General features: G+C 37.6%; 2 protein-coding genes across 2 annotated transcripts; one reads left to right on the top strand and one right to left on the bottom strand.

Moving 5' to 3' along the window:
* Positions 1 to 1,133: 1,133 nt before the first annotated feature.
* On the top strand, positions 1,134 to 3,002 carry LOC105204915. Its single transcript, XM_039445771.1, has 5 exons — positions 1,134 to 1,200; positions 1,455 to 1,590; positions 1,797 to 2,163; positions 2,491 to 2,683; positions 2,770 to 3,002. The coding sequence occupies exons 1-5, from the start codon at positions 1,177 to 1,179 to the stop codon at positions 2,806 to 2,808; spliced, it is 759 nt and encodes a 252-aa protein (XP_039301705.1). The 5' UTR covers positions 1,134 to 1,176; the 3' UTR covers positions 2,809 to 3,002.
* A 210-nt stretch (positions 3,003 to 3,212) lies between these two features.
* LOC120357006 (putative nuclease HARBI1) lies at positions 3,213 to 10,931 on the bottom strand. The gene is made up of 4 exons (XM_039446191.1): positions 10,841 to 10,931; positions 9,319 to 9,481; positions 3,975 to 4,473; positions 3,213 to 3,908 (listed from the first exon to the last, which is right to left on the bottom strand). The coding sequence occupies exons 1-4, from the start codon at positions 10,929 to 10,931 to the stop codon at positions 3,213 to 3,215; spliced, it is 1,449 nt and encodes a 482-aa protein (XP_039302125.1).
* Between the last annotated feature and the right edge of the window lie 1,996 nt (positions 10,932 to 12,927).

The raw sequence follows: 12,927 nt of genomic DNA, 5'->3' as shown, positions 1-12,927 counted from the left end.
TAGTTTATTTTTTTATTATATAGTACGACACTGGTGATACGCGCGTGTGAAGTGTTTGCATGTGTCAACACACGCATTCACGAGGTCGATATACGCAATCCAGTTTTTGACAGCGCTTGTGCACGTCTCGAGCGATAAAGGTACTGACGTACCTAGGAGTAACTGCTCTGGACCCAAGGACGTCGCCTGAGAACAACTATCTTGAATCTCGATTCACCCTTAAGAAAGAATGTGGCGTTCCGGGCACTATCGTCGCGACTTATGTATTTTGACTTACGGTTTCAGGCTTGTGAATTCACGATGATTTTGACCTACACACTCCGGTAGTCAAACAGGAAAAAAGGTCCTCGGGGTTCCGTCTTGATTTGCGGAGACGATTCGAACTCCTGTCCGGATTGGCCGTTTAAATCCTTATTTTGCGACCGCGACGAATACACGTAAAGCGGCTAAATCAAATGTTGACCAAAGAGTAGGCCTCGGACCATGGTCACTGCTATCGCCTCAATTATCGCCGCTTCCGCGATTTCGACCAACGCTCAGCAGAATAATAGCCGTCTGATAAAGCGCGGTTGTTAGGCTATTCGCCTTCGAAGTCGCGACGCTGCGGCGCACAGTGGTCTGGCGCGTGACTTTAGGAGAACTAAATTAATATGAGCTATCAAAATTAATTGGATTCGCTAGAAATTTGTTATATAGGTATTTTCAAGGTCGCTGATTACGAATCCGATGTCAAAAATTTATATTTTTTATTAATTTTTGTTTTTTTATTATTTTGTATTTTATTGGTTTTTATATTTTATATTTTTTTAAATATTTTTTATTGGTTTAATTTTTTTACTATTTTTAACGTTTAATGTATAAACAAAAAAGATTAAACATTAAAACCAAAGACAATACTAAACAAGATAAAGGAATATGTAAAACAATTAATTCATTGGTAAAATAAGCTTGGATGGTAGGTGTAAGGGTGCAGTCCCATGGAGCGTATCAGGCGTATCGCGGATTGCGCGTATCGAAAATCTGACCAATCGCGAACATTCCGCTGCTTCCGCTGTTCTTGGTTCGCTGCCGTTCCGCCGAAGTTATTCTTTAGCGTATTCAATCGAGCGGATCAGAGCGGATTGAGGTTAACATAAAATAGCAGTTTCTTGTAATTGATACAAGATTAAAACAATTATGAACAAAGAAAATATAAGTCCTGTGAGTAGCATATAGCATTTTAAAATATTATTTTTGTAATACTTATTAATTATAATATTTTAAGGTTAGTTTAGAATTTGACGAAGCATATTTTTGATTAGTCTACACTGATTATTTCAGTTTAATATAAATACGGATATAAATATTGTATTATGAATTGCAAATTACAAATTGTTATAGGTATCAAAAGTCTTTTCTAACATCAAAATAACTACTTTTGTTCCTTGATGTTTATTATGTTTTTTTCCTTGCAGCCAATAAAGTGTGGAAATTGTAACTGGTTAATCAATGGCTTGTTACATGTTAGCCTGTTAGAGCATTCATGTTTTCGACATTATGATGAGGAAAAACATTTGCTACATGTTGACGACAATAATGTTGCATCTATTAGTAAGTATTTTAAGAACGATCATTATTTGTATAATCAATTCTGTAATAAATACATATAATTCATGCTGGTTTAAAGTTTAACTGTTAATTTTATTACAATTTATTGATACAACAAGCACTGCCACAAGTCAGTTGTATTATAGTTATATGTATACTACAATGTGTATATATATTATATATGTTTATGCATATTTTATATTTACAAGTTGAAAAGGATCAATCAATAGACATCCAAGCAAGCAATGTTACTGATTACAATGAAGCGCTTATTAATGCTGTATACGCTAGACCTGCATTATACAACTATCGTATACCACTCAAAGAAAGGACATCTTTGAAAAAAAAGGCATTATGGAATGAAGTCGCGAATTTAATGAGTACAATGACAGGCACAAGTGACGTAGAATTTGTTCAAAAACGATGGAAGCAACTTCGTGATAGTTACATTAAGGCGAAAAAAAAGGAAAAGGCATACGTGCCGAGTGGATCTCCTGGAGGGGGTGTACAAAATAAGATTGTTTTTGCCTTTTACAACCAGATGAAATTCCTTGATGATACAATAGAAAAACCGTGGTAAATATTTTTTTTTAACAACTTTTTTTAAATAGACATCAAATACATCATTCGTTGGATGCCATTTTTTGTTTTAGCAATAACTCTTTCTCCTTTCCGATAAAGAAAAAAGAATTGAAATAGTTAAAAAAAAATTCTATCTTATTTTTGTCCACAATATTTTTTAATTAAAATGATTTGAAAGAAATTATATAAAAATAAATATCAGATTCAATTCTTTTTTATTTATTGGCTTAGGTATTAGATCAAAAAGAAAAAAAAATCTATTATAATTATAAATTTAAATTTATTATTATTATTGTTATAAATTGATGTATTAATCCACAGCACAATCACTAGTTTATCAACAGATGTAGAATGTTCAATGCAACCAAAAAGTAATACTACTCAAACGATTCTGCCATCTCAAACAATTTCGACACCTCAAACATCAGATTCTATCTCGTCGGATAGCTGGGTTAATCCGATATGTCAAATGATGATACTTTTTCATCTAAGACACAATCATCAAAGAAAAAAAGTCAGTTTTCATTATTATTTCAATACTTTTTGAATGCAATTCTAATTTTTAATTTTTTAAAGAGACATATTGCTTTTATATTTTAGAAAAGAAAGAATGCGACGATAGCTCAGACATTGAAATAACGAAAGCAATCTTGTCCAGTATTCAAGAATCAAAAAATACTCCTGATGCTGTTGACAGGTTTTTCCTTCAAATAGGAAATAGATTACGGGCACTGCCACAACGAGAAAGGATAAAATTTGAAATAAAAATATTAACCGACCTTTATGAATTGGAAAATTCATTGCTTTAAATTTGTGCTTTTCATTTTTATATTTTATTTTAATATATTTTATTTTAATGTGATATTACTTGTATACAAGTTCAAGTTAATGTTATGTAGTTTAACATATTACAAAATAATAAAGTTCTATATGTTTCTAAATAGCTTTATTGAAATTTTTTTATTATTTGTGAAGATTTAGGTAAATTATAATAATTTTAATATTTGTTTTAAATATATATATTAATTATCATTTCTGTACAATTAAAAATTGTTCTGAATAGCTTTTTCCCATTGATAAGGTGCTCCATTTCCATTAAAAAATGCAGTGTATGCGTTTCGAATTTCGATTCCACTTTGAGATGTTCTTCCTCTACAGATTGGCAATGAGCGAAGCTGTCCTGAATTCATTGCTGAATTGAAGTCGCCTTCATTAATATTCACATACCTACGTGGTAATTGTAAATGTTCTTCATTATTAATAATAAAATTATGCAACACTACTGTTGCTTGCACAATTTTCTTTGCATTAGCAACACTTGATATTATTGGCCTTCTGTAGATTCTCCATCTCTCTGCCAATATTCCAAAAGCACTTTCTACCACTCGTCTTGCTCTACTAAGCCTGTAATTAAATACTTTTTTTGACAAGTCTAATCTGCCACTCCGTGGGTACGGCCGCATGATAAAGTTACTCAATGGAAAGGCTTCATCTGCTAGCAGCACATAAGGGAGAGCTATTCCATCAATTTCAATTGGCTTCGGATTTGGCAGCTTTAATGAACCACTTTCGATGTAATTTGCAAGAAGGCTGTTCCTAAACACTCCTCCATCGCTCTGTCTGCCTTCGCTTCCGATGTCGACAACAGTAAAGCGATATTTGGCGTCGCTGATTGCTAAGAGATTAATACTATGGTTTCCTTTGTAATTGTAATATGTCGAGCCGGAATTCGGTGGAGCCTGCAATGAAATATATTTATCAGCAGTATTAGTTTTTATTTTTAATATTGCATTTCTCATACATACCTGTAAAGTTACATGTTTTCCATCTATGGCTCCTATACAATTTGGAAAATTCCAGAGCCTTTCAAAATCATTAATAACATTTTGCCAGCTTTCTTCATTATTTTTTATAAAAGCGGTATCTTTCAAACATTGCCAAATAGCTTCGCAAGTCTCTGACACTATTTTAGAGATAGTATTGTGTCCAACACGGAAGGCATATGATAAAGATCGCGTACTATCTCCAGATGCCAAGAAACTGATGGTAATATGTAGCCTTGTTTCAGGTGGAATAGTTTCTCGAACTGCAGATTGTTTAGCAATGGAAGGTCCAACTAATTGTAATAATTTGTCAAAAAGTACCGGTTCCATTCGGAAATAATTAACATATTTTTCATGATCATGTTGTAATTCATTAATGAGATTATTGCTCGCTCCTTGTGCTAAACGTCGTTCAATGGAAAATATTGGTCTGACCCAATATTTCCGTTTTCCTTTATTCGCAATTTTTCTCTCGTTTTTTAATGCTAAATAATAAAGATTAATAATTTTACGATGTATTTCATGCCTGGTAAAAACATCGTAATTATTCGTTTTAAACGTTTTATTAATAAAGCAATTGAAAGCAATATTGTTTTCGATTTCATTCTGCACCTGTTAAAAGTCAAATGTTTTATTTACTTATACTAAATAAATTAATAAATTAAATAAAATTCACTTTATATATACTGTGAATATTCTACTATTCTTCCGTCTGCTTTTGTTCCTACGGTCCCATGAAGCGGAATTCGCGTAAGCGGATCAGCGGTTCACCAATCACAAGACTGTTTGGATGAGAGAAATAACAAAATTCGTTTCGTGATTGAGCATCCGCTTAATACGCTTACGCAAATTCCGCTTCATGGGACCGTAGGAACAAAACGTTCACGTACCGAAAGCAGCGGAACGTTCGCGATTGGTCAGATTTTCGATACGCGCAATCCGCGATACGCCTGATACGCTCCATGGGACTGCACCCTAACTCTCAAAGCTACACCGCTGCGCGCTGCGCAAAGAATTAAATGCGCTACAGAAATTAGAACAAATAGACGCAAACAAAATCAATTGGATATCAAAGTTCAAAGTATATACATATGACATTTTGAGTTTTAAGGTAACAATTAATAACTTGTTTGTTACACCCCTTTAAATATTAAAATTAACTCTAAATCTTAATCATTTAAGATTTAAATATTATTAAAAAATTGTTTAATTTTATAAACATATTTATATGCAAATATAGTAATCTTGACATCAAATATGATATTTAAAAGAATGTATTTTCCTTTTATAACCATAGTTGGATTAAAAAATACTATTACAAAACTATAGTGTCTGTCACAAATTTTAGTCTGATTTTAACACATTTCTCATATGTTATTATACTATTGTTATGTTTAGGTACTTTCTTTTTTAAATATATTTTTTTCGATTTTATTCTTAATTGGAGTATTTGATATAAGAATAAAAAGTTAAATTAAATTTTAGTTAACATAAAAAAATTGAATTTAGTTCTCCTAAAATCACGCACCAGACCACTGTGCGGCGTCGTGCCAAATGTTGCCCCGAAGGATACCGCGTCTCTCTTTAGAACCGACGATTCCAACATCTTACAATTACGTGTGAGTATGTGGGTACGGACTTAGGAATAGAGGGACGGTGCATAACCTACAAGGGAGAGGCACGTTCGCGGCGAGGGGGGGGGCTCCATGTTAGTTTCAAAGATTGCACACATTAAAACGTGTACAGTATATGTGTGATATAAACAGTACAGAATAATAAAGTTTAAAATTTTGTTAATTTTTTACATGTAATTTTTCTTTAATTATTTAATAACATATCATACATTTAACAATGTAATAAGCTAGTATAACAAACATATTAAATAATATTTTACATATAAAAACGAACTAAAAAATAAACTATGACAAAATAAAAAATAATAATTTAAAACAATTTTTTTTGTTTTAAATAAATAAAGTATCAACAAACATATACATCAATTGTATTAACAAAGAAAATATTTTTTTATAAAAATAAAATATTACGTATTAATAAGATTAATATAATTTTTTACCTCTGGAAACTAAATTTTATATTTTGTTCCAATACTTTCTGAAATTTATTTTTATATTTGTTTAAAAAATTTTTCGTGATAAAACATTCTGGTACTATGCATTTTTATTTTTAAAGAGTGAATTAATGTTGATGAATAAGACGAATAAGTTCAAGTATCTAACCTAACTTTATAACTGTCACACTAACACAGCGCAAATGAGATGTCACTGACACATATCTATGTATAAGTTTTTTGAAACCAATATGACGGAGAACGTTTTCCCTGCATGCCTGAGAGAACACCCCTTCTTGTCTAAAATAGGACTTTATGCTTCGTCCCTCTATTCCTAAGTTTGTGGGGTAGGCCTATATGCTTTTGAGTATATAGACATGGAGGAGGAATGATACCATTAAAAGTGTGTCCAAGACCTGTGCGAAAGAGAAAGGTATACAACCTATCTACGTCCTCTCTGCGCATGCGTCGCTTACACCAATTTAGACCAATTTCACAGAATGCTACCCATTGTTTACGAATTTTCTTTTACTTGGTGAATCTGTTAATATAATCTATAATTTATTATATCATTTATAATATATATGAAATATTTTATAATATATATAAAATATTGCATTGTATTTATAAAACTTTATTAAACCGGCACAAAACCTAACCTAAATTTTACCATATCTTACGCTTAACGTAATAGATACAAATAATATACTTATATTTACTTACGCAAGATCGGAAATCGTTTTCTTGCGATTGCCGCACAAAAAACATTTGTCCTGTCTGTATGCATTTTTATCATCAATTTTAATATATTATATAGAAGAGAAAAGAGTATTATGGCTACTATCGTTAATATGGCTACCCCTATTATTTCCGTTATTAGGTGACGTATTCTAACAATTATTTACGGAGTTGTATGTTTAGTAGCCGGCCTTTTTTTAATGATGCTAATATGCCAATACATAATGACTGGCAATTGTTATAAGGCATTTTTTATTTTTGAGCACTTCTAAATTTTTTCAAGATACACTTTTAATCTTTAATTACATACACTTCCTCATTATTCTTAAACTTGAATGTATTATACACGATATATACACACGAAGGTACATACACTCGAGTGTTTTTTGTTATTTAACTTTTTATTTGGCTGTATACATTTCGAGTAATACAAAGTTAAATCAGACGGGATCCGATAGCGCACGGTGCGAACCCACCAACTAATCAACTTAACTTATCTAACCCAAACAACGAAAAAACTCTAGGCATCGGTCGTTGTGAGTGGTGGTGGGCTATCGGTCCTGTGCGCTATCGGGATCCGCCCAATTAAATTAATAACATGAAATTTTGTTAATATGGTTTTTTAAGCAAAATTTTTATATCAAAATATTTCTTCAATAAATCAATTATCTTTTTAAAGAGTGATGTTTAGAAACATTAGAGTCATCATCTTATGTTTGTTGTTTAATGTTAAACAGAGATAAAATGATATTTTTAATAAAGTTTTTAATGGTATTTTTAAAGCTTCTAAACACAGAAAAATTCTAAACAATGAAAAATTAAAAATATATAATTTTGTAACAAGGCACTGTTTCCTTTAAACTAAACTAATTTTTAAAAATTATTTTTATGGATAGCCATATTACAACCACTTTTTTTCTTCCACCAATTATGCAGTGCATTAGATTTTTATAAATCACGTCTTAAATAATAAATATCTCATTACTTTGAGTCTAGAATTTGTCAAACAATACTTTGACGAATGTAATCGTTCAAGTTTTAATAGAAAATGTTAATTATAAACAAAGTTATTCAATAAAATAAAAATAGGTGTCATATTACCCTCTTCTCCTCTACTATCTTTATACAGCGTAGTTTGAACCAATAAAGAATCGAAAGTGTCGAACAGTGTTGAACTTGTAGTGCAAACCATAGACATTTAATTCTATTATACACTAGACTATTGACTCCCTTATTTACCAAGTCTAAAAAATGGCAGCAAAATCTATGTATTGTGGCAGAGGGCCACGATAATCAAATGTTCAATCGTCCATTTGGCTAATAAGTACACTATTGACCATGTTATAATAATTAATTTATTATGGACAACTGTTATACAGTATGACGCAACTTAACACAAAGTAACCGTTAACACGTAGATTTGTGTCTACGCCACGAGAGCTGACCTACGTGTGTGTGATACCACGACTGACTTAGACAAGAGAGCGACACAAGACGACAACGAATGTGCTTGGCTTCCCTAGAATTCGAACTCACTAGATGAGTAGAGGGGGAACTTGTCAGTCGCCACATACTTCCCCCCCCCCTCTGCCACGAGTGTTAACGAAGGAAGAGTAATAGAAGCATGGCTTAATTGCAGTATTACAATATAGTTGCAACGCAGAGCTTATAAATTAATGTTAGACTAATTGACAATAAAGTTTATGGGAAACGCTATATTACAGATACATATTAAAAAAAGTATACAGCTATTTACTTAGATCAAATTGTACTCTTTTTTTCTGCGCTGGAAACGTTTTAATTTGACTCGGTTGTCGTTTTACCAAAGGGGAACATTTGTTTGATTGAGTTGAAGTATAATAGAAGGGATATCTGCAGAAGGCGTTTTATTAACGTTATCTAGTAAAAAATGCGCGAGTTTTAACCGTTCCACCGAGACGCTAACGGGTCAATTATTGATTTTGATAGTGTCTTATCGGTATACCGTTAAAATCTTGTCGGTATTTCTTTGAATAATTTTGAAAGGATCAGAATACGACCGTTGCAGAGGTTTCCTAACCGTATCGTGGCGGAGGAATACATAAGCTCAGTTCTTTAAAAAAGAAAGGGCGTCTCTTATAATGGTGAGCTACGGACACTGGTTTTATTTGGTGTAACGCGTGAAATAACGACAGTGGTGTGATGTGTTCTGGTACAATATATTTTATTTAATACAGGCGGATACACTATACGTTTCTTGTAACAACGGTTTTTCGTACAAGGTTCTTCAGCGAGTCTTTCTCATGACTATGTGTCGTGCGGGTGCGGAAGCGGAAGACAACAGCACCGCGCGGTGGCTAAACAAAATATTAATTGCAAATCTCTAATATATCGATCGCGTTTCTAACAACACTCCCACCTTGAGTTACGCTAGAAACTCAAACTGTAAAATAAAAAAAATAAAAAGCAACTCGGGAAAGCTAAATGAACTTTGAGTTACAAAACGATAATAAAAAATCTAAAAACCGAGTCTATCTTTACACATCTAACGCTTCTAGTCCAAACTCCCTTTGGAATATCCAGCACAGAAAACGTCTCGTCTTCTTGTGTTTAGTTACATCCTCAGCTCGCTCCAATATTTTCGTAGTTGTTGGAAGTATCTTTAATGGATACAATCGTTGTACAACAAGTCTCACCAGTTCTCCTGTTGCAGTTTTGACCTTGACCACTCATATGACGCCATCTCTGCCTGGGAATACTTTTGTCACCCTTGCTAGTAGCCAGTCTAGTCGTTTCAAATTATCATGCTCTAAGAGGACGATGTCTCCTTCTTTTACTGTAGTGTTGTTATTTTTAATTCGGCAAGATAACTGCCCCAAGTATTCAGAACGAAAGCGTTTGCGTAATTCGTCCCGTAAGCTTTGTCGATACTTCATTTGTTTAAACTTCGTTTGTTTAAATTGACATCCACTTTGTCTAAATCTCGTACTCTAATTTGAGAATTTTCTTGATAAAACATCGATGGTGACAAAGGCTTTGATTGTGTCGGATTATTTGTCAAATATCCTAGTGGACGTGAGTTGATAATAGCTTCTCAATCACATAAAATTGTACTCATCTCTTTATATGATAAGCAAGCTCTCTTCAGTGTCCTTTTAAGTAAGTCTTTTGTAATTCTGACTAAGCGCTCCCACCATTCTCCCCACCAGGGAGATGCAAGAGGATTCAGACGCCAGTCTATTTTGTGTGACGTGTTGAATCGTTTGATTTTGTTTCAATCAATTTTGCGGAGTAGATTACGAGCTCTCACAAAATTCGTTCCATTATCTGTAAAGATTATAGACGGTCTTCTTCTTCTTGCGATGAATCTACGCAATGTTTGCAAGAAAGCATCCGTGGAGAGAGACGTTGTCAGTTCGAGATGAACTGCTCTATAAACTGCGCACGTGAACAAACAAGTCCACACTTTCTGCGATTTTCTTAAGAATAAGGGACCCATATAATCTATTCCAACGACTTCGAATATGTTGGCGTCCCCCACTTGTTCGTTTAGTAAGTCTCCAGAAATAGTTTCTATTCCTTGGACTTTATGACGTTTGCAGGTAATATAATTGTTTATTATTAATCTTACCGTTACTCTGCAAGATAGGATCCAAAACACTTCTCGGAGATTATTCATCACGATCTGGATTCCAGCATGGTTTAGTTGTAGATGTTTGTATTTGATTAATCTCTTAGTTAGAGGTTGTTTTAGGATCTAGTATAATAGGACAGCAAAAATCACGTTTATCTTCTCGATTGATAACAGGCGATTTTAGTCGTAGCAATCCATTTTTGTCTTCGTAAATTTTTAATGTGTTTAATCTTGGCTCGCTTATTTTGTTAAAAGATTCTTGCTGGCTCAATTTTAACACCACAAACTCTGCAGTAGTAAACTCCTTAGTAGTCAATTCATCTGAGGTTCTCTTTGCTTGAGGTGTGTGGCAATTATTAATAAAACAAAGAATTCATGCCATTGTTCGAATTATTTTCAAATACTTGGACTGCCTCTTTATGTACTAACCCTCTTCCTGTTGTAAAACGAGCATGCATGTATCTTTTAACACGTTGTTCGATGAGATCTCTTTTTCTTTGTTAATCGCTGATTTCTTCATTTCTCTATTAATTTCTGCTTCATCTGCAACACTGTCGTCTGAAAGCCATTGTTTCTTGGGTAATTTAAGCCGGCGCGCCGCGCCGCCTATTGGTGGTCCGCGGAGCTCGCGGAACTCAGGCGAGCCACCGTGGCCGCCAGGCGGGCGCACACGCGCGCCAGGCGATCGGGGCATGGAGGAAGCGTTGACCAATGCCGCGGCGGTCCTCAGGGATGCCAGAAAGGCCCTGAGGACCGCCGTGGCTCGGGCTAAGGCCGCGACCTGGGAGGAAATGATCTCCGAGTTGGATCGCGACCCGTGGGGCAGGCCTTATCGTATTGTGATGAAAAGGCTTCGCCCATGGGCGCCTCCAGTCTCGGAAACGCTGGACCCCCAGTTGCTCCAAAGGGTGGTGAACACACTGTTCCCCACCCGGGGGAGGGACATCCCGAAAAAATCCGGCCCTCCCCCAGGATGGTCGGAGGAACTGGAGGTGTCCAGGCACGAAATGGTCGCGGCCTTTGCCCGTATCAGAAGCAAGAAGGCGAAGGCGCCCGGGCCGGATGGCATTCACGCCAAGATCTGGGCCCGGGCGTCGCCCATCGTAGGGGAGGCACTTCGTGCCATATACACGAAGTGCCTCCGAGAAGGTACGTTCCCCAGGAGGTGGAAGAGGGCCCGGCTTGTCCTTAAAAAGGAGGGCAGACCCGCGGAGAGTCCCTCCGCGTACAGGCCCCTCTGTATGCTGGATGATGCGGGCAAGATTTTTGAGCGAATAATCGCTAACCGCATCATCCGGCATATGGCTCGGAATGGTCCTGAGCTGTCCCCCGAACAATACGGGTTCCGAGAGGCGCGATCGACAATTGACGCAATACGTCAAGTCCGGTCCCTCTCGGAGTCCCTAACGGGGGACGGGATGGTGGCGTTGGCGATATCCTTGGATATCGCCAACGCATTCAATAGTCTCCCATGGGGCGAGGTGGTGGCGGCGCTGAGTGAGCATTTTTGCTTGCCGCCCTACCTCGTCGCCATCGTTCGGGACTATTTCCGAGAGAGAGAGCTGGAGTTCCGCGATAAAGACGGACTCCAGCAGCGGAGGGACGTGTCCTGTGGCGTTCCGCAGGGGTCCGTGTTGGGCCCCCTGCTATGGAACGCCGCGTATGACAAAGTGCTCCGCACGGCTCTCCCCCCCGCTGCTATGTCGTAGGCTACGCCGACGACACGTTCATAGTAGCGGGGGGGACCTCCTGGGGAAGAGCAGTCGCGAGTGGCGACTGGGCTGTGGCCTGTGTCGTCGGTGCCATTAAAGGCCTGGGCCTGAGGGTGGCCCCGGAGAAGACAGAGGCCATCTTTTTTCATGATGGCTCCTCCGGGGTACCGCCCCAGGCCTTCGTCCTGGTGGACAACACCCGTGTTCAGGTAGGTGCAACCCTGAAATATCTTGGGTTGCACCTGGACGGTCGCTGGACTTTCGCTGGTCACTTTGACCAGCAGGCCCAGCGGTTGGGCAGGAGGGTGGATGCCCTCAACGGGTTGATGCCCAACCTCCGGGGTCCGAGGGTAGGTGCTAGACGCGCGTATGCCCTCGCGGTCATGTCCGGGGCACTGTATGGAGCCCCGGTGTGGTTCCGCGAGGCGCTGGCCAGCCGCCGCATTAAGAAGGTGTTGCACGATGTGCAGCGGCGGCTGGCACGGAGAGTCACGCGCGCGTTCAGCACCGCTCCCAACGCGGCAATCATGGCCCTGGCGGGGCTCCCCCCGGCGGAGTATACGGCCGATGCCCTGGCGTGGACTTACGCCAGGGCAAAAGCCATCCGCCTCGAGGGGGGGGTAGTTACCCCCAGGGCCGCTGCGTTGCTACGGGAGAGGGCCCGTCGGCGGGTGATGAGGGCATGGAAAAGGAGCCTCATTGACAACCCGCCGGCGGCCGGATCTCGGATCTTGGAGGCCGTCCTACCACACCTGGACGATTGGGTGGGCCGCCCGTTTGGCGGCTTGTCCTACAGGACGACAC

Source organism: Solenopsis invicta, chromosome 2 (genome assembly GCF_016802725.1).
Source record: "Solenopsis invicta isolate M01_SB chromosome 2, UNIL_Sinv_3.0, whole genome shotgun sequence".
NCBI classification, from domain to species: domain Eukaryota; kingdom Metazoa; phylum Arthropoda; class Insecta; order Hymenoptera; family Formicidae; genus Solenopsis; species Solenopsis invicta.
Note: the sequence above shows the minus strand (reverse complement) of the source record. Positions and strands in the feature narration are given on the sequence as shown.